Raw genomic sequence first — 22,834 nt, forward strand, 5'->3', positions numbered from 1 at the left:
ACTAATCCGCCCCCTAATTATTTATTTTTAATATAAAATAAAAATCCAAAACATTAAATTTCTCACAGTAGTTTCATTTCTGATGAAATACTATGATTTAAATCTCATTATAGCTCATGTAGACATACTACTGTCCCTTTAAGACATTCTGAGACAGCGATAGGACATCGTCATGAGCAGCACCACAGACGTGTGTACCAGTGAGCTTCTCTGCAGCCCCGGAAACGGCAGTTAGGCATCGCTCAACTCTTAGTTGTGGAAATAAGACCTGCTGGTGTTTATACTTTACAAACAAACCCAGAAAAATCATCTTTAGAGAAAAAAAATCTGTTTTATTTGTATAAAACTCATTTGCATAGCATTTTACAGGAGGGAGGTGGACTGACACACACGTTCACACTCTGGGTGTTCAGGAGAGGTGTCTGCCTCTAGGGAGTGCTGCTTCACACACACACACACACCACACACACACACACACACACTGGGTGTTCAGCACGTAGACACCACAGTAACAGAACGGCCAGTGTAGAAGACAACTGAAGACAGTAAAACAGACTGAAAACTTCCTAGATACGGACATACACACACAGGAGAGAGGGGAGATGGCAGGATAAGGGAACAGAGCGATGAGGGAGATATCAGATCATACAAGGGAGATATCAGAGGGATGTGATCATACAAGGGAGATATCAGAGGGATGTGATCATACAAGGGAGATATCAAAAACAAGGACAGATCATGTCACAGCAGTCAGTCTACTGGACTAACACGATGAGACTGAACCTAGAGCAGTGGTTCTCTCCCCACATCCCAACAGTAACCATCAGTGGGACCAATACCAAATTGACCTGGGATCAGTTACAGAGTACAGCTCAGATGAGACAGGAGAACCAACATTAAGACCCATAAACAAAATGGTTCTTTCAAGAACTACATAAAACATTTCATATTTCAACATTACCAATACAATGTTAAAAAATAAAGTCCTGGAGACATTCACAGTATGGAGAACCTGCTGATGTTAAACTTGACAGAGACGGGACGGGGATGATGTGTGTGTCAGCTGATGTTTAATTATTTTATTTTACCTTTATTTAACTAGGCAAGTCAGTTAAGAACAAATTCTTATTTACAATGACGGCCTACCACGGCCAAACCCTCCCCAAACCCGGACGACGCTGGGCCAATTGTGCGCCGCCCTATGGGACTCCCGATCACGGCCAGTTGTGATACAGCCTGGGATCAAACCAGGGGCTGTAGTGACACCTCTACCACTGAGATGCAGTGCCTTAGACCGCTGCGCCACTCGGGAACCCTAAAATGTTTTAACTGGACACAGAGAGGAGGGGTGTGTGTATGAGTAAAGGGAGAACACAGGGCCGGATGTCTGTCTGTGGCTGGAGAAGGGATGGGGTGAGGCTGTTGGTGTTCTCCCAGTGGAGGAGGCTCTGATCTGGGTGACAACCATCACAACCCCTGCCTGATACTCTGGATGATCTGGAAGATGGCTGAGAGAGGGAGAGAGGGAGACAGAGAGAGACAAGAGAGAGATACAAATCAGAGTCCATTGTGATGTCTGTGACCCAGCTCCACCCAAACATTCCCAGAGTCCTGCATCAGGTGACACACAAAAATATTAGCTGGCGTAACGAATGAAAACATTTCAACCTGTGGGTCGGCTCTTGGATTCAGAACAATTACATTGCGGCTTGAAAATGTTTTAAAAACAAGGTTGTATAAAATAATTATGACATTTATGAATGGTCCATGTTCACTGTTCACCCCGCTATCACCCAGAAGGCGAGGTCAGTACAGGTGCATCAAAGCTGGGACCGAGAGACTGAAAAACAGCTTCTATCTCAAGGCCATCAGACTTAAATAGACATCCCTAGTCAGCTTCCACCTTGTACCCCGCCCTTAGTCACTGTCACTAGCCGACTACCTCCCGGTTACCCAACCCTGCACCTTAGACTGCTGACCTTTGACTTGTGTTAGAGCCCGAATTTAAACTGGATAAAATAAAAATCCTCACCCATCTAGACACAATACCCCATAACAACAGTGATAACAGGTTTATTTTTTGAAAATGAAATACAAAATTATCTAATTTACACCCGAGGCAATATTTTGTATAAGCACCTGGATTGTAATACATTTGCCCATTATTATTTTTCCGAGTCAAAATTGTAATTTGGCCATTCAGGAATGTTCACTTGCATCTTGGATCAACTCCAGTGTTTATTTGGCCTTGTGTTTTAGGCTATTGTCCTGCTGAAAGGTGAATTCATCTCCCAGTATCTTTCATCCTGAAAAACTCCCAAGTCCTTAACGATGACAAGCAAACCCATAACATGATGCAGCCACTACTATGCTTGAAAATATGAAGAGTGGTACTCAGTAATGTGTTGTATCTTCTCCAAACATAACATCCAGGACACAAAGTGAATTGCTTTGCTACAGTTTTTGTTGCAGTTTTATTTTAGTGCCTTGTTGCAAACAGGATGCGTGTTTTGTAAATGTTTTGTTCTGTACAGGCTTCCTTCTTTTCATTCTGTCCTTTAGGTTAGTATTGTGGAGTAACTACAATGTTGTTGATCCATCCTCAGTTCTATCACAGCCATTAAACTCTATAACTGTTTTAAAGTCACCATTGGCCTCATGGTGAAATCCCTGAGCGGTTTCCTTCCTCTCCGGCAACTGAGTGAAGAAGGATGCCTGTTACTTTGTAGTGCCTGGGTGTATTGATACATCATCCGAAGTGTAAATAATAACTTCAACATGCTCAAAGGGATATTCAATGTGTACTTTTTTTACATTTTTACCCATTTACCAATATGTGACATTCTTTGCGAGACATTGTAAAACTTCCCTGGACTTTGTGGTAGAATCTGTTTTTGAAATGCAAGTCTGAGGGACCTTACAGATAATTAACTATGTACAGAAAAAAAATCATGTGTGCAATAATAGTGTTTAACAAAGTAGTATATTATCTAACTTCAGCAAATTATTATCCTAAACTTATTTAGGCCATTAATGAAAACATGTCAGCTTTTCATTTTTAATTCATATGTAAACATAAAAAAAAAAAACTCCACTTTGACATTATGGGTGTTTATTATAGGTGAAAAACCCTTTTATCCATTTTAAAATTCAGGATGTAACAACAAAGTCTAGAATATGTTCTGAAGACACTATACATAGATATTTAACTTTGGTCACTTTAATGATGTTTACATACTGTTTACCCACTTCATAGGTAAACACAGTATTCTAGTCACTGTTCAGAACTACTGATGTCCGTACGAGTACGATGTCCGTACGAGTACGATGTCCGTACGAGTACGATGTCCGTACGAGTACGAGTATGATGTCCGTACGAGTATGATGACCGTATGAGTATGATGTCTGTACGAGTATGATGTCAGTACGAGTATGATGTCCGTACGAGTATGAGTATGATGTCCGTACGAGTATGATGTCCGTACGAGTATGATGTCCGTACGAGTATGATGTCCGTATGAGTTTGAGTACGAGTATGATGTCCGTACGAGTATGATGTCCGTACGAGTATGATGTCCGTACGAGTATGATGTCCGTATGATGTCCGTGAGTATGATGTCCGTGCAGTATGATGTCCGCAGTATGATGTCCGTCAAATATGATGTCCGCATTTGATGTGATGTCCGCATGTATGATGTCCGTCGAGTATGATGTCCGCATGATATGATGTCCGTGCGAGTATGATGTCCGTGCGAGTGATGTCCGATGCGAGTTTGAGTGCAGTATGATGTCCGTACATGATGTCCGTGCGAGTATGATGTCCGTGCGAGTATGATGTCCGTGCGAGTATGATGTCCGCATGCGAGTATGATGTCCGTATGAGTTTGAGTACGCGAGTATGATGTCCGTGCGTATGATGTCGTCATGCGAGTATGATGTCCGTGCGAGTATGATGTCCGTATGAGTTTGAGTGCGATATGATGTCCGCATGTATGATGTCCGCAGTATGATGTCCGTGCAGTATGATGTCCGTCGAGTATGATGTCCGCATGCGAGTATGATGTCCGTGCGAGTATGATGTCCGCATGGTATGATGTCCGTGCGAGTATGATGTCCGTGCGAGTATGATGTCCGATGCGAGTTTGATGTCCGTGCGAGTATGATGTCCGTGCGAGTATGATGTCCGTATGCGAGTATGATGTCCGCATTTGAGTATGATGTCCGTGCGAGTATGATGTCCGTGCGAGTATGATGTCCGATTTGAGTGCTATGATGTCCGCGAGTATGATGTCCGTGCGAGTATGATGTCCGATGCGAGTATGATGTCCGCATGCGAGTATGATGTCCGTGCGAGTATGATGTCCGTGCGAGTATGATGTCCGATGCGAGTATGATGTCCGTACGAGTTTGAGTACGAGTATGATGTCCGTACGAGTATGATGTCCGTACGAGTATGATGTCCGTACGAGTATGATGTCCGTATGAGTTTGAGTACGAGTATGATGTCCGTACGAGTACGAGTATGATGTCCGTACGAGTATGATGTCCGTACGAGTATGATGTCCGTACGAGTATGATGTCTGTATGAGTTTGAGTACGAGTATGATGTCCGTACGAGTATGATGTCCGTACGAGTATGATGTCCGTACGAGTATGATGTCCGTACGAGTACGAGTATGATGTCCGTACGAGTATGATGTCCGTACGAGTATGATGTCCATACGAGTATGAGTACGAGTACGATGTCCGTATGAGTACGAGTATGATGTCCGTACGAGTATGATGTCCGTACGAGTATGATGTCCGTACGAGTATGATGTCCGTACGAGTATGATGTCCGTACGAGTTTGAGTACGAGTATGATGTCCGTACGAGTATGATGTCCGTACGAGTATGATGTCCGTACGAGTATGATGTCCGTACGAGTATGATGTCCGTACGAGTATGATGTCCGTACGAGTATGATGTCCGTACGAGTATGATGTCCGTACGAGTATGATGTCCGTACGAGTTTGATGTCCGTACGAGTTTGAGTACGAGTATGATGTCCGTACGAGTATGATGTCCGTACGAGTATGATGTCCGTACGAGTATGATGTCCGTACGAGTATGATGTCCGTATGAGTTTGAGTACGAGTATATACATACATACATACATACATACATACATACATACATACATACATGTATACATACATACATACATACATACATACATACATACATGTATGCAGTATCTACCGGTCAAAAGTTTTACAACACTCATTCCAGGGTTTGTCTTTATTTTGACTATCTTCTACATTGTAGAGGATAGTAGAACGAGTAGAAATAACACCTATGGAATCATGTAGTAACCACAAAAGTGTTAAACAAACAAAATATATTGTATATTATTCTACAATGTAGAAAATAGTCAAAATAAAGAGAAACCCTTGAATGAGGTGTCAAACGTCTGACCGGTACTGTGTTCTAGTCATAGTTCATCCTATACAATGTTTACTTTTTTTGTAACTTTCTCCAATGTTACATTACAACCTTATTCTAAAAAAAAAATATAATAATAATAATCAAAATCACAACACCTCACAATGTCAAAGTGAAAACAGGTGTTTAGAAATTTTGCAAATGTATTGAAAATAAACAAATACCTTATTTACATAAGTATTCAGACTCTTTGCTACGAGACTTGAAATTGAGCTCAGGTGCATCCTGTTTCCATTGATCATCCTTGAGATGTTTCTACAACTTGATTGGAGTCTACCTGTAGTAAATTAAATTGATTGGACATGATTTGGAAAGATAAACACCTGTGTATATAAGGTCCCACAGTTGACAGTACATGTCAGAGCAGAAACCAAGCCATGAGGTCGAAGGAATTGTCCGTAGAGCTCCGAGACGGGATTGTGTCGACGCACACATCTGGGGAAGGGTACCAAAAAAATGGTTGCAGCATTGAAGGTCCCCAAGAACACAGGGGGCTCCATCATGCTTAAATGGAAAAAGTTTGGAACCACCAAGACTCTTCCTAGAGCTGGCTGCCCGGCCAAACTGGGCAATTGGGGAAGAAGGGTCTTGGTCAGGGAGGTGACCAAGAACCCAATGGTCATTCTGACAGAGCTCCAGCGTTCCTCTTTGGAGATGGGAGAACCTTCCAGAAGGACAACAATCTCTGCAGCACTCCATCAATCAGTCCTTTATGGTAGAGTGGCCAGACGGAAGCCACTCCTCAGAGAAACTCCCCAATACAGGTGTGCCAAGCTTGCAGCATCAAACCCAAGACTGCATCAACAAAGTACTGAGTAAATAAGCTTCAACGATCTTCATGTACATCTGGATCTGTTTCCCCATGTCATCGAAGGCTCTGGGTCTTTCCTCAGACTCCATGTACCTCTCCTGGACAGGCTGACCCAGTTTCTTCAGCATGGCCAGTTTGTCGATGTACTGTTGTTTAGGTTGGTCCTCTCCGTCTTCATACAGCCAGTTCTCTGTGTCCTCCAGTTGTAAAGACAGGATATCCAGATACTTATGGAAATGTGATATTTCAGTTTATTTTGAATACATTTGCAAATAAAGGTTTTTTGTCATTTACCAAAACAATTGAATCAATTTTAGAATAAGGCAGTAACGTAATTTTTTGGGGGAAAAATAATACTTTCCGCGAATCCACTGTAGATCGAGAAATAACTTGAGAATTGGAGAAGCTACTGGTCCAATATTCTAGAACACGGATACATTTTGGACTCTGATACTTCATACATTATGTCAATTAGCCTATCAGAAGCTTCTAAAGCCATGACATGCATACATATACAGTTGAAGTCAGAAGTTTACATACACAAAGTAGATGTCCTAACCAACTTGCCAAAACTATAGTTTGTTAACAAGAAATTTATGGAGTGGATGAAAAACGAGTTTTAATGAATCCAACCTAAGTGTATGTAAACTTCTGACTTCAACCGTACATGTATGCATGTCATGGCTTTAGAAGCTTCTGATAGGCTAATTGACATAATTTGAGTCAATTGGAGGGGCAAAATTCACCCAACTTATTGACACAAATTAAACATAAAGGCAATGCTACCAAATACTAATTGAATACTAATTAAAAGCTGAAATAAATCATTATCTCTACTATTATTCTGACATTTCACATTCTTAAAATAAAGTGGTGATCCTAACTGACCTAAGACAGGGATTAATTATTAAAAGGATTAAATGTTAGGAATTGTGAAGAACTGAGTTTAAATGTATTTGGCTAAAGTGTATGTAAACTTCTGACTTCAACTGTATATATACATACACACATATACATACACACAGTCTCTTACCTGATCCACACACCACAAAGACAAAGAGGGCCAGTAACCAGGGACCAACAGGAGACTTCTCCTCATTCACCACCCGCTGAAACACAGGGTTAATACAGGGTTAATACAGGGTTAATACAGGGTTAATACGGGGTTAACATGGGGTTAATACAGGGTTAACACGGGGTTAACACAGGGTTAATACAGGGTTAACACAGGGTTAATACAGGGTTAATACAGGGTTAACACAGGGTTAATACAGGGTTAACACGGGGTTAATACAGGGTTAATACAGGGTTAACACGGGGTTAATACAGGGTTAATACAGGGTTAACACGGGGTTAATACAGGGTTAATACAGGGTTAACACGCGGTTAATACAGGGTTAATACAGGGTTAATACAGGGTTAATACAGGGTTAATACCAGAGACAGGGGTGACAGGGTTAACACAGAGGAAACAGGGTTAATACAGGGTTAATAAAGAGGACACAGGGTTAATACAGGGTTAACACAGGGGACACAGGGTTAACACAGGGTGAACACATTGTTAACACAGGGGACACAGGGTTAACACAGGGGACACAGGGTTAACACAGGGGACACAGGGTTAACACATTGTTAACACAGGGGACACAGGGTTAACACAGGGTTAACACAGGGGACACAGGGTTAACACAGGGTTAACACATTGTTAACACAGGGGACACAGGGTTAACACAGGGTTAACACAGGGGACACAGGGTTAACACAGGGTGAACACATTGTTAACACAGGGGACACAGGGTTAATACAGGGTTAACACAGGGTTAACAGGGGACACAGGGTTAACACAGGGGACACAGGGTTAACACATTGTTAATACAGAGGACACAGGGTTAATACAGGGTTAATAACAGAGACAGGGCTAATCAGACAGGGTGTTTTACTGGGGGAGGTAATCACAGGGTTAACACAGAGGACACAGGGTTAATACAGGGTTAACACAGAGGACACAGGGTTAATACAGGGTTAACACAGAGGACGTTTTACAGGGTTAATAACAGAGACAGGGGTGACATGGTTAACATAGAGGACACAGGGTTATTACAGGGTTAACACAGAGGGTTAGTTTTACTGGGTTAATACAGGGTTAATACCAGAGACAGGGGTGACATGGTTAACACAGAGGACACAGGGTGAGATGACATGAATCACTGAGCAGATGCTCTTATCCAGAGTGATCCAGGTAATGCAGGGCAGTTTAACAAACCATACAACTCTATGAACAAGGACAACTTCTAACAGTGTCCAGAGAGGAGTGTACTAAAAGACATTTACAGGAAGAACTGGGCCGATACAAAGTTCGGTAGGAATAAAACTGAGGGAGATTTTAACGTAATTCTGGTAACAAACATTGCATCTGCAGTTTTTACAGTAAATGTTCATTTTTACTCTGTAAATTGTTCAAACTATTCATTGTGCATAGAGTTGAGAGGTTTGTTCAACTAAAATTAAAATGTTTGTTTGGCATTTAAAAAAAATGACAACTGACTCTCAGCGTAATTCTTTTGCTGTGGAATTGCCCTTCTTCCAACAATTACATTACAATTACATTACATAAAAATTACATTACAATTACATTACATTGATGCTGTTGACCCGGATCACGGGTTGCCCTTCTTCCAATAAGAGCCCTAATCAGACAGGATTAGTTTTACTGGGGGAGGTAATCAGACAGGATTAGTTTTACTGGGGGAGGTAATCAGACAGGGTTAGTTTTACTGGGGGAGGTAATCAGACAGGGTTAGTTTTACTGGGGGAGGTAATCAGACAGGGTTAGTTTTACTGGGGGAGGTCAATCAGACAGGGTTAGTTTTACTGGGGGAATCAGACAGGGTTAGTTTTACTGGGGGAGGTCATCAGACAGGGTTAGTTTTACTGGGGAGGTCATCAGACAGGGTTAGTTTTACTGGGGGAGGTCATCAGACAGGGTTCAGTTTTACTGGGGGGTCAGTTTTACTGGGGGAGGTCATCAGACAGGGTTAGTTTTACTGGGGGAGGTCAGGTCATCAGACAGGGTTAGTTTTACTGGGGGAGGTCATCAGACAGGGTTAGTTTTACTGGGGGAGGTCATCAGACAGGGTTAGTTTTACTGGGTCAGGTCATCAGACAGGGTTAGTTTTACTGGGGGAGGTCATCAGACAGGGTTAGTTTTACTGGGGGAGGTCAGGTAATCAGACAGGGTTAGTTTTACTGGGGGAGGTCAGGTAATCAGACAGGGTTAGTTTTACTGGGGAGGTCATCAGACAGGGTTAGTTTTACTGGGGAGGTAATCAGACAGGGTTAGTTTTACTGGGGAGGTCAGGTCATCAGACAGGGTTAGTTTTACTGGGTCAGGTCATCAGACAGGGTTAGTTTTACTGGGGGGTCAGGTAATCAGACAGGGTTAGTTTTACTGGGGGAGGTAATCAGACAGGGTTAGTTTTACTGGGTCAGGTCATCAGACAGGGTTAGTTTTACTGGGGGAGGTCAGGTCATCAGACAGGGTTAGTTTTACTGGGGGAGGTCAGGTCATCAGACAGGGTTAGTTTTACTGGGGGAGGTAATCAGACAGGGTTAGTTTTACTGGGGGAGGTAATCAGACAGGGTTAGTTTTACTGGGTCAGGTCATCAGACAGGGTTAGTTTTACTGGGTCAGGTCATCAGACAGGGTTAGTTTTACTGGGGGAGGTAATCAGACAGGGTTAGTTTTACTGGGGGAGGTAATCAGACAGGGTTAGTTTTACTGGGGGAGGTCAGGTCATCAGACAGGGTTAGTTTTACTGGGGAGGTAATCAGACAGGGTTAGTTTTACTGGGGGAGGTAATCAGACAGGGTTAGTTTTACTGGGGGAGGTAATCAGACAGGGTTAGTTTTACTGGGGGAGGTCATCAGACAGGGTTAGTTTTACTGGGGGAGGTAATCAGACAGGGTTAGTTTTACTGGGGGAGGTAATCAGACAGGGTTAGTTTTATTGGGGGAGGTCATCAGACAGGGTTAGTTTTACTGGGGGAGGTAATCAGACAGGGTTAGTTTTATTGGGGGAGGTAATCAGACAGGGTTAGTTTTACTGGGGGAGGTAATCAGACAGGGTTAGTTTTACTGGGGGAGGTCAGGTCATCAGACAGGGTTAGTTTTACTGGGGGAGGTCAGGTCATCAGACAGGGTTAGTTTTACTGGGGGAGGTCAGGTCATCAGACAGGGTTAGTTTTACTGGGGGGTAGGTCAGGTCATCAGACAGGGTTAGTTTTACTGGGGGAGTAATCAGACAGGGTTAGTTTTACTGGGGAGGTCAGGTCATCAGACAGGGTTAGTTTTACTGGGGGAGGTAATCAGACAGGGTTAGTTTTACTGGGGGAGGTCAGGTAATCAGACAGGGTTAGTTTTACTGGGGGAGGTCAGGTAATCAGACAGGGTTAGTTTTACTGGGGGAGGTCATCAGACAGGGTTAGTTTTACTGGGGGAGGTCAGGTCATCAGACAGGGTTAGTTTTACTGGGGGAGGTCAGGTCATCAGACAGGGTTAGTTTTACTGGGGGAGGTAATCAGACAGGGTTAGTTTTACTGGGGGAGGTCAGGTCATCAGACAGGGTTAGTTTTACTGGGGAGGTAATCAGACAGGGTTCAGTTTTTTACTGGGGGAGGTCAGGTCATCAGACAGGGTTAGTTTTACTGGGGAGGTCAGGTCATCAGACAGGGTTAGTTTTACTGGGGAGGTCATCAGACAGGGTTAGTTTTACTGGGGGAGGTAATCAGACAGGGTTAGTTTTACTGGGGAGGTCATCAGACAGGGTTAGTTTTACTGGGTCAGGTAATCAGACAGGGTTAGTTTTACTGGGGGAGGTAATCAGACAGGGTTAGTTTTACTGGGAGGAGGTAATCAGACAGGGTTAGTTTTACTGGGTCAGGTAATCAGACAGGGTTAGTTTTACTGGGGGAGGTCAGGTCATCAGACAGGGTTAGTTTTACTGGGGGAGGGTTAGTTTTACTGGGTCAGACAGTTAGTTGTACTGGGGGAGGTAATCAGGTCATCAGACAGGGTTAGTTTTACTGGGGAGGTCAGGTCATCAGACAGGGTTAGTTTTACTGGGTCAGGTCATCAGACAGGGTTAGTTTTACTGGGGGAGGTCAGGTAATCAGACAGGGTTAGTTTTACTGGGGAGGTCATCAGACAGGGTTAGTTTTACTGGGGAGGTCAGGTCATCAGACAGGGTTAGTTTTACTGGGGGAGGTCAGGTCATCAGACAGGGTTAGTTTTACTGGGGGAGGTCATCAGGTCATCAGACAGGGTTAGTTTTACTGGGGGAGGTCAGGTCATCAGACAGGGTTAGTTTTACTGGGGGAGGTAATCAGACAGGGTTAGTTTTACTGGGTCAGGTAATCAGACAGGGTTAGTTTTACTGGGGGAGGTCAGGTCATCAGACAGGGTTAGTTTTACTGGGGGAGGTCAGGTCATCAGACAGGGTTAGTTTTACTGGGGGTTAGTTTTACTGGGGGAGGTCAGGTCATCAGACAGGGTTAGTTTTACTGGGGGGGGGAGGTCATAATCAGACAGGGTTAGTTTTACTGGGGGAGGTCAGGTAATCAGACAGGGTTAGTTTTACTGGGGGAGGTCAGGTCATCAGACAGGGTTAGTTTTACTGGGGGAGGTAATCAGACAGGGTTAGTTTTACTGGGGGAGGTCAGGTCATCAGACAGGGTTAGTTTTACTGGGGGAGGTAATCAGACAGGGTTAGTTTTACTGGGGGAGGTCAGGTCATCAGACAGGGTTAGTTTTACTGGGGGAGGTAATCAGACAGGGTTAGTTTTACTGGGGGAGGTAATCAGACAGGGTTAGTTTTACTGGGGGAGGTCAGGTAATCAGACAGGGTTAGTTTTACTGGGGGAGGTAATCAGACAGGGTTAGTTTTACTGGGGGAGGTAATCAGACAGGGTTAGTTTTACTGGGAGAGGTAATCAGACAGGGTTAGTTTTACTGGGGGAGGTAATCAGACAGGGTTAGTTTTACTGGGAGAGGTAATCAGACAGGGTTAGTTTTACTGGGGGAGGTAATCAGACAGGGTTAGTTTTACTGGGTCAGGTCATCAGACAGGGTTAGTTTTACTGGGTCAGGTCATCAGACAGGGTTAGTTTTACTGGGGGAGGTAATCAGACAGGGTTAGTTTTACTGGGGGAGGTAATCAGACAGGGTTAGTTTTACTGGGGGAGGTCAGGTCATCAGACAGGGTTAGTTTTACTGGGGGAGGTAATCAGACAGGGTTAGTTTTACTGGGGGAGGTAATCAGACAGGGTTAGTTTTACTGGGGGAGGTAATCAGACAGGGTTAGTTTTACTGGGGGAGGTAATCAGACAGGGTTAGTTTTACTGGGGGAGGTCAGGTCATCAGACAGGGTTAGTTTTACTGGGGGAGGTAATCAGACAGGGTTAGTTTTACTGGGGGAGGTCAGGTCATCAGACAGGGTTAGTTTTACTGGGGGAGGTAATCAGACAGGGTTAGTTTTACTGGGGGAGGTCAGGTCATCAGACAGGGTTAGTTTTACTGGGGGAGATAATCAGACAGGGTTAGTTTTACTGGGGGAGGTCAGGTCATCAGACAGGGTTAGTTTTACTGGGTCAGGTAATCAGACAGGGTTAGTTTTACTGGGGGAGGTAATCAGACAGGGTTAGTTTTACTGGGGGAGGTCATCAGACAGGGTTAGTTTTACTGGGGGAGGTCATCAGACAGGGTTAGTTTTACTGGGGGAGGTCATCAGACAGGGTTAGTTTTACTGGGGGAGGTCATCAGACAGGGTTAGTTTTACTGGGGGAGGTAATCAGACAGGGTTAGTTTTACTGGGGGAGGTCAGGTCATCAGACAGGGTTAGTTTTACTGGGGACAGGGTTAGTTTTACAGGTAATCAGACAGGGTTAGTTTTACTGGGTCAGGTCATCAGACAGGGTTAGTTTTACTGGGGGTCAGGTAATCAGACAGGGTTAGTTTTACTGGGGGAGGGTCATCAGACAGGGTTAGTTTTACTGGGGGAGGTCATCAGACAGGGTTAGTTTTACTGGGGGAGGTAATCAGACAGGGTTAGTTTTACTGGGGGAGGTCAGGTAATCAGACAGGGTTAGTTTTACTAGGGGAGGTCAGGTCATCAGACAGGGTTAGTTTTACTGGGGGAGGTCAGGTCATCAGACAGGGTTAGTTTTACTGGGGGAGGTAATCAGACAGGGTTAGTTTTACTGGGGGAGGTCAGGTCATCAGACAGGGTTAGTTTTACTGGGGGAGGTCATCAGACAGGGTTAGTTTTACTGGGGGAGGTCAGGTAATCAGACAGGGTTAGTTTTACTGGGGGAGGTCAGGTCATCAGACAGGGTTAGTTTTACTGGGGGAGGTCAGGTCATCAGACAGGGTTAGTTTTACTGGGGGAGGTAATCAGACAGGGTTAGTTTTACTGGGGGAGGTAATCAGACAGGGTTAGTTTTACTGGGGGAGATAATCAGACAGGGTTAGTTTTACTGGGGGAGGTAAATCAGACAGGGTTAGTTTTACTGGGGGAGGTCAGGTCATCAGACAGGGTTAGTTTTACTGGGGGAGGTCATCAGACAGGGTTAGTTTTACTGGGGGAGGTAATCAGACAGGGTTAGTTTTACTGGGGGGTCAGGTCATCAGACAGGGTTAGTTTTACTGGGGGAGGTCATCAGACAGGGTTAGTTTTACTGGGGGAGGTCAGGTCATCAGACAGGGTTAGTTTTACTGGGGAGGTCAGGTCATCAGACAGGGTTAGTTTTACTGGGGGGTAGGTCAGGTAATCAGACAGGGTTAGTTTTACTGGGGAGGTCAGGTCATCAGACAGGGTTAGTTTTACTTAGGGGACAGGGTTAGTTTTACTGTCAGGTCATCAGACAGGGTTAGTTTTACTGGGGGAGGTAATCAGACAGGGTTAGTTTTACTGGGGGAGGTCAGGTAATCAGACAGGGTTAGTTTTACTGGGGAGGTCAGGTAATCAGACAGGGTTAGTTTTACTGGGGGAGGTAATCAGACAGGGTTAGTTTTACTGGGGGAGGTAAATCAGACAGGGTTAGTTTTACTGGGTCAGGTAATCAGACAGGGTTAGTTTTACTGGGGAGGTCAGGTCATCAGACAGGGTTAGTTTTACTGGGGAGGTCAGGTCATCAGACAGGGTTAGTTTTACTGGGGAGGTCAGGTAATCAGACAGGGTTAGTTTTACTGGGGGAGGTAATCAGACAGGGTTAGTTTTACTGGGTCAGGTAATCAGACAGGGTTAGTTTTACTGGGGGAGGTAATCAGACAGGGTTAGTTTTACTGGGGGAGGTAATCAGACAGGGTTAGTTTTACTGGGGGAGGTAATCAGACAGGGTTAGTTTTACTGGGGGAGGTAATCAGACAGGGTTAGTTTTACTGGGGGAGGTAATCAGACAGGGTTAGTTTTACTGGGGGAGGTAATCAGACAGGGTTAGTTTTACTGGGGGAGGTAATCAGACAGGGTTAGTTTTACTGGGGGAGGTCAGGTCATCAGACAGGGTTAGTTTTACTGGGTCAGGTCATCAGACAGGGTTAGTTTTACTGGGGGAGGTAATCAGACAGGGTTAGTTTTACTGGGGGAGGTAATCAGACAGGGTTAGTTTTACTGGGTCAGGTAATCAGACAGGGTTAGTTTTACTGGGGGAGGTAATCAGACAGGGTTAGTTTTACTGGGGGAGGTAATCAGACAGGGTTAGTTTTACTGGGGGAGGTCATCAGACAGGGTTAGTTTTACTGGGGGAGGTAATCAGACAGGGTTAGTTTTACTGGGGGAGGTCAGGTAATCAGAATGATGTAATTATTTTATTTATTTATTATTATTATTATTAACACCACACGTGTAATTTTAGTCCCGTCTGTTGTTCGACAAGCTTCTCTGGTAACACACGTCCTGTTCTCATCGACATGTTTGGAGAGAAATGTCTGAGTGACAGCTGTTTCTCTCGCAGTTTGAGCAATGCTTTGATACATTGAACCAAGTGCTGAGCCTAAGCTGTGTATGAATCCTGGCTGTATCACAACCGGACGTGATCGGGAGTCCCATAGGGTTGGCCCGGCATTGGAAACTTGTTTTATTTAATTAAAAAGTTATGCAACACCTAATTCACCTGTTTGGAAAAGTCATTTCCCCCTTACTCTCAATAACTGGGGGTGCCACTTCCCCCTTACTCTCAATAACTGGGGGTGCCACTTCCCCTTACTCTCAATAACTGGGGGTGCCACTTCCCCCTTACTCTCAATAACTGGGGGTGCCACTTCCCCCTTACTCTCAATAACTGGGGTTGCCACTTTCCCCTGACTCTCGATAACTGGGGGTGCCACTTTCCCCTTACTCTCAATAACTGGTGGTGCCACCTTACCCTTACATTCAATAGCTGGGGGTGCCACTTCCCCCTTACTCTCAATAACTGGGGGTGCCACTTTCCCCTTACTCAATAACTGGGGTGCCACTTCCCCCTTACTCTCAATAACTGGGGGTGCCACTTTCCCCTGACTCTCAATAACTGGGGGTGCCACATCCCCTTTACATTCAATAGCTGGGGGTGCCACATCCCTCTTACATTCAATAACTGGGGGTGCCACTTCCCCCTTACATTCAATAACTGGGGGTGCCACTTCCCCCTTACATTCAATAACTGGGGGTGCCACTTCCCCCTTACATTCAATAACTGGGGGTGCCACTTCCCCCTTACATTCAATAACTGGGGGTGCCACTTCCCCCTTACATTCAATAACTGGGGGTGCCACTTCTCCCTTACATTCAATAACTGGGGGTGCCACTTCCCCCTTACACTCAATAACTGGGGGTGCCACGTTTAGCTGTAATGACTCCAACCAAACACTTCCTGTAGTTATTGACCAGTCTCACGTCACTGTGGAGGAAGTTAGCCCACTCTTGCATGCAGAACTGCTTTAACTCAGCAACATGTGGGTTTTCCAGCATGAACTGCTCGTTTCAAGTCCTGTCACAACATCTCAATTGGGATTAGGTCTGGACTTTGACTAGGCCATTCCAGAACATCAACTTTGTTGCATTCGAAGCATTTTCATGTTGATTGTGTGTTCTGGATCATTGCCTTCTGCATGACCCAGCAGTGCTGTCGTTCTTTGAGTTTTCATTTAGAAAATAATTTCTCCGCAGAAGCATCAGTTACAGTGATGGTCAACACAGCTCGATTGCCGTAGCAACATCAGGGAAACTGGGCAGAAGTGAGTGGTGCTTTAAATACAGTAGTTCTGCAACGTCTCTAACTGAGCCTCATTCTCCTTAATTGCCAGCCTCAACATGTTACGGAAAGAGTAGGGAAAGCCCTGGAGACAGGTCGTCCGGATTCTGGACAGACAATAAATTGGCAGATGCAAACAGATGATCATATTTAGCAGGGGGGCTCCCGAGTGGCGCAGAAGTCTAAGGCACTGCATCTCAGTGCAAGAAGCGTCACTGCAGTCCCTGGTTCAAATCCTGACTGCATCATATCCGGCCGTGATTGGGAATCCCATAGGGTGGCGCATAATTGGCCCAGCATCATCCAGGTTTGGCCTGGGGTTGGCAGTCATTGTCAATAAGGTGTTCTTAACTGACTTGCTTAGTTAAATAAAAAGGTTAAATAAAATGTTAAAACATAGTGGACATCAGTTCCTGAGAGCATGAACAAAACAAAGTGGTTCGGCTACTGGTGAACAGGCATTTGAGTTGTGTGGTTCCAATAACAACAGTCCCTTATCTCTGGTTTAAGTTGGCATGCATCAACAGCCCCTTAACTCTGGTATAAACTGGCATGCATCAACAGATCCTTATCTCTGGTATAAGCTGGCATGTGTCAACAGCCCCTTATCTCTGGTATGAACTGGCATGCGTCAACAGTCCCTTATCTCTGGTATAAACTGGCATGCATAATTCAAGACCATGTTTAAATTGTGTGCAGCGCAATGGACATATAGTGCATTGGGAAAGTATTCAGACCCCTTGACTTCTTCCGCATTTTGTTACAGCACTATTATAAAATGGATTAAATTGTTCTGTTCTCAATCTACACACAATACCCCATAATGACATTGCAATACCCAATAATGACATCACAATACCCCATAATGACATCACAATACCCCATAATGACAAAGCAAAACAGGTAATTTTTTAAAACAAATTATATAAAAATAAAAACTGAACACATTTACATAAGTATTCAGACCCTTTACTCAGTACTTTTATGAAGCACCTTTGGCAGCGATTACAGCCTCTAGTCTTCTTGGGTATGACGCTACAAGCTTGGCACACCTGTATTTGGGGAGTTTCTCCCATTCTTCTCTGCAGATCCTCTCAAGCTCTGTCAGGTTGGATGGGGAGCGAATCTGTACAGCTATTTTCAAGTCTCTCCAGAGATGCTTGATATGGTTCAAGTCTGGGCTCTGGCTGGGCCACTCATGGACATTCAGAGACTTGTCTCGAAGCCACTCCTGCAAAGTTAAAGGGTCTGAATACTTTCCTGAATGCACTGTATAACGCAAGTCTCAGGAAACACTGTCTGGGTTGGCAATACTCAGTGTAGAAAACAGACGGCCCACAACCTGGACCTACAGGCTGTGGTGAAAGAAAGAAAAGGAGGACTTCAGGAGACCAGGGGAGTATCAATTTGGATTTAATAATGAAGGGTCAGCTAGTGTTGTGGGTGGACTCACTGCGTAATGAAGAGTCAGCTGGTGTTGTGGGTGGACTCACTGCATAATGAATAGTCAGCTAGTGTTATGGGTGGACTCACTGCGTAATGAAGGGTCAGCTGGTGTTGTGGGTGGACTCACTGTATAATGAAGAGTCAGCTGGTGTTGTGGGTGGACTCACTGCGTAATGAAGGGTCAGCTGGTGTTGTGGGTGGACTCACTGCATAATGAAGGGTCAGCTGGTGTTGTGGGTGGACTCACTGCGTAATGAATACTCAGCTGGTGTTGTGGGTGGACTCACTGCGTAATGAAGGGTCAGCTGGTGTTGTGGGTGGACTCACTGCATAATGAAGGGTCAGCTGGTGTTGTGGGTGGACTCACTGCGTAATGAATACTCAGCTGGTGTTGTGGGTGGACTCACTGCGTAATGAAGGGTCAGCTGGTGTTGTGGGTGGACTCACTGCGTAATGAAGGGTCAGCTGGTGTTGTGGGTGGACTCACTGTATAATGAAGAGTCAGCTAGTGTTGTGGGTGGACTCACTGCGTAATGAAGGGTCAGCTGGTGTTGTGGGTGGACTCACTGTATAATGAATACTCAGCTGGTGTTGTGGGTGGACTCACTGTGTAATGAAGAGTCAGCTAGTGTTGTGGGTGGACTCACTACGTAATGAAGGGTCAGCTGGTGTTGTGGGTGGACTCACTGTATAATGAATACTCAGCTGGTGTTGTGGGTGGACTCACTGTATAATGAAGGGTCAGCTGGTGTTGTGGGTGGACTCACTGTATAATGAATACTCAGCTGGTGTTGTGGGTGGACTCACTGTATAATGAAGAGTCAGCTGGTGTTGTGGGTGGACTCACTGTATAATGAATACTTAGCTGGTGTTGTGGGTGGACTCACTGTATAATGAAGGGTCAGCTGGTGTTGTGGGTGGACTCACTGCATAATGAATACTCAGCTGGTGTTGTGGGTGGACTCACTGTATAATGAATACTCAGCTGGTGTTGTGGGTGGACTCACTGCATAATGAATAGTCAGCTAGTGTTGTGGGTGGACTCACTGCATAATGAATACTCAGCTGGTGTTGTGGGTGGACTCACTGTATAATGAATACTCCGCTAGTGTTGTGGGTGGACTCACTGCATAATGAATAGTCAGCTAGTGTTGTGGGTGGACTCACTGTATAATGAAGAGTCAGCTGGTGTTGTGGGTGGACTCACTGTATAATGAATACTCAGCTGGTGTTGTGGGTGGACTCACTGCGTAATGAAGGGTCAGCTGGTGTTGTGGGTGGACTCACTGCATAATGAATACTCAGCTAGTGTTGTGGGTGGACTCACTGTATAATGAATACTCAGCTGGTGTTGTGGGTGGACTCACTGTATAATGAATACTCAGCTGGTGTTGTGGGTGGACTCACTGTATAATGAATACTCAGCTGGTGTTGTGGGTGGACTCACTGCATAATGAATAGTCAGCTAGTGTTGTGGGTGGACTCACTGTATAATGAAGAGTCAGCTGGTGTTGTGGGTGGACTCACTGTATAATGAATACTCAGCTGGTGTTGTGGGTGGACTCACTGCATAATGAATAGTCAGCTAGTGTTGTGGGTGGACTCACTGCATAATGAATACTCAGCTGGTGTTGTGGGTGGACTCACTGTATAATGAATACTCCGCTAGTGTTGTGGGTGGACTCACTGCATAATGAATAGTCAGCTAGTGTTGTGGGTGGACTCACTGTATAATGAAGAGTCAGCTGGTGTTGTGGGTGGACTCACTGTATAATGAATACTCAGCTGGTGTTGTGGGTGGACTCACTGCGTAATGAAGGGTCAGCTGGTGTTGTGGGTGGACTCACTGCATAATGAATACTCAGCTAGTGTTGTGGGTGGACTCACTGTATAATGAATACTCAGCTGGTGTTGTGGGTGGACTCACTGCATAATGAATAGTCAGCTAGTGTTGTGGGTGGACTCACTGTATAATGAAGAGTCAGCTGGTGTTGTGGGTGGACTCACTGTATAATGAATACTCAGCTGGTGTTGTGGGTGGACTCACTGCATAATGAAGGGTCAGCTAGTGTTGTGGGTGGACTCACTGCATAATGAATACACAGCTGTGTTGTGGGTGGACTCACTGCATAATGAATACTCCGCTAGTGTTGTGGGTGGACTCACTGCATAATGAATACTCAGCTGGTGTTGTGGGTGGACTCACTGTATAATTTGTACGAGACTGGTTTTATGCACACTTTCTATCCAAGATGGGAGAGTGACAGAACAGCTCATATCATACAGGTCCAGACGAACTGTGTTATGCCAGTAGGCACTTCGGATACCATTACTTTTTTGTTGCAGGTTAGGAAACTGAGGTTAAGGTAAGGGAAAAAAAAACACTCTCCTAACCTGCTACAAAAATCCCATGTATGAAGTGCTGTGATCACCTCTTGGTAGTGATTTAACGTTAGCTAGCCAACCACATCCCTAGAACGGAACTTCCACCCTGCTCTAGCTAGGGTTGTGGTGGTAATAACATTAAACTTTGACTGACAAAAACACATAGCTTGCTTTAATGACCACTGACTAGTCAAACATCTAGAGTCAATTTCACTAGCAAATGAGCTACTTGGGTAATGTAGCACAACAATGTTTATATGAACAAGAAGGTGATAGATATCATGTCCCCAAAGCTGCAGTCCAAACACGTTATTTTTAACCCCTCAGCCAGCTCATTTCCCTGCGGGGGAATCCCCGTCCAAACCGAATGCAGTTTCATCGCCACCTCAAATTCACTAACCTCGGCCCTCGATTTAGTTCGAGGGAGCGAGTGGACAACTTTGGTCACTTGCGGGGTTGATATGACCCACAATTAAACTCAAACTGTTGTCACATGTCAAACTCTGGTGACAGCGAAGTGTCAACTGTAATAAACAAGGCTGCATTTTCGGCATGTCACGGGGGAAAAAGTATAAAGCTAGCTCTCTAAAATATATAGACATTGATTTTAGCGTTGGCAAATTGACCTAGTCTCGTAGTGAGGAGCCTAGAATCATAAAAACATTTTTGGGTAATTTTGAAATGTGTTGGAATAAACGACCAAACTATAAAAATAGTTACCTGACAGGAGTGTCATCTAGCTACCTGACAGGAGTGTCATCTAGCTACCTGACAGGAGTGTTATCGAGCTACCTGACAGGAGTGCTGGCTAGATACGTTATCTTCCTAGGTACATTAATAGCTTTAGGTTGGTTGTTTTTAAGCTCAACTTCAGATCATCTCTCTCCCTCGCTTGGGCAATGACGGGCTGGGGGGTTAGGGTTGAGCCAGTCTACTTTGAAACGCAGCCTTAAGTCGAATGGTCATTACTAGCGAGCCAAAATTAGAATCCCTAGCTAGATGGATGGACAAGCTTGCTAAAGTGTCGGCAGCCAAAACGTGTCTTAAATTAAGACTGTTTTATTCTTGATTATGAATTATAAAATGAAATTAACTACAGCATCGTGCACTGTGAATGGTGAGCCCTCGGTCTGATTCCCAGGCAGACAGATTGTAGCTATCTTCAGCTTGTTACAGTGAGCTCTCATTTTGAATGGCCAGCTGATTGAATAGCCAACTAGTTAGCCGGTGCTGTCATAGCCTAGGCTAGTAGCTATCGGTGTGTGTGTGTGTAGCTGATAGCCAGCTAATGTTAGTTAACAAGCTCGAGTCTAACCGTGGTTTTCTGGACGTGTCCTCGCTGCGTTATGGTCTTGCTGTGTTTCTCGTTAGCCACTTTCATCCGTTGGACCGCCGACATGTCGACAACCGGTGTGTCAAAGTCACTCACAGCCACGAAATAACGATACACTAACTCAACCACCGGCGTATCACTTACAGATAAGGACTAATGAGAAAGGAGGGCAGTTTGTTGATTAGATTAATTTTTTTAAAGCAATGAATAAGAATAGCCGATAACTGCTAGCGTCCAGGCCGCGAAGGCTAACGGTTGTTAGCTTGCAGTTAGCCGGCTGGCTACCGGAAGTAGATGCTTCTACCCTCGTCACGTGTCGAGGGTCTAGTGTGACATGTTTTCTAAGGGGCAGATCTAGTGTCGGTCTATTCTACCCCAAACTAGACTAAACGATGCAGAGGGACAAACCAAAACCAGCTCTGGGATCCGTTTCACAAATTAAATGTAGTTAGCTGTTTTATTAAGAAACCTTGTTGCCAGAAATACTGGCTACTTTGCCTGCATTTCAAAGCAGTGTTGTTTTGTTGTTGTATCTGATGTCAGAAGGTGAATTCACCAATTTGTAAGTCGCTCTGGATAAGAGCGTCTGCTAAATGACTTAAATGTAAATGTATCTCTTCAGTTCGAACGTATTTGACATGGAATTGTTTTAGCTGTGCATGTTCCTCCACATACCTTCACTATCCCGGTTTCCCTGTAACTGAAAAACATCTTCCTAAACTCGTCCGTTTCGGGGTGGTCCACATGAAGGTAGTCGAGGACCGGTCAACCCCGTTCTCTAATATCGAGGCGGAGTTGAGTTTTGATAACTGGTAGCTGGATTTACAACATTTAGACACCATCAGTCGATTCTTGTAAAAATGTACATTTCCAACTGCGGTCCTGAAATTCATACTTTTAATAAAAACCTATCAAATACAACATCTAATTCCATTTGTCACATACGCCGAATATAACTAATGTAGAGGTTTTCGTGAAATGTTTGCTAACAACCTTTCCCAACAATACAGAGTTTAAAGTTAAATAAAACAGTGACTTCTTCTAAGGTGGGGTTTATCGGGGATTGGCATCCAACGTTATGGTGCATTACCG

General features: G+C 44.6%; 1 protein-coding gene across 1 annotated transcript; it reads right to left on the minus strand.

The window, feature by feature from the left end:
- Positions 1–311: 311 nt before the first annotated feature.
- LOC135510159 (stress-associated endoplasmic reticulum protein 1-like) lies at positions 312–22,031 on the minus strand. The gene is made up of 3 exons (XM_064930944.1): positions 21,725–22,031; positions 7,329–7,404; positions 312–1,508 (listed from the first exon to the last, which is right to left on the minus strand). The coding sequence occupies exons 1-3, from the start codon at positions 21,806–21,808 to the stop codon at positions 1,468–1,470; spliced, it is 201 nt and encodes a 66-aa protein (XP_064787016.1). The 5' UTR covers positions 21,809–22,031; the 3' UTR covers positions 312–1,467.
- Positions 22,032–22,834: the final 803 nt, after the last annotated feature.

The sequence above is a fragment of the Oncorhynchus masou genome, chromosome 23, assembly GCF_036934945.1.
Source record: "Oncorhynchus masou masou isolate Uvic2021 chromosome 23, UVic_Omas_1.1, whole genome shotgun sequence".
NCBI lineage: Eukaryota > Metazoa > Chordata > Actinopteri > Salmoniformes > Salmonidae > Oncorhynchus > Oncorhynchus masou.

Bases quoted from the DNA above. Each gene is read 5' to 3' on its own strand.
- LOC135510159 (XM_064930944.1), bottom strand. From the start codon at position 21,808: ATGTCGGCGGTCCAACGGATGAAAGTGGCTAACGAGAAACACAGCAAG. The intron at 7,405-21,724 runs GTTAGACTCGAG...CCTGTGTTTCAG, and splicing joins GACACGTCCAGAAAACCACG to CGGGTGGTGAATGAGGAGAA. The intron at 1,509-7,328 runs GTAAGAGACTGT...TCCCTCTCTCAG, and splicing joins CTTTGTGGTGTGTGGATCAG to CCATCTTCCAGATCATCCAG.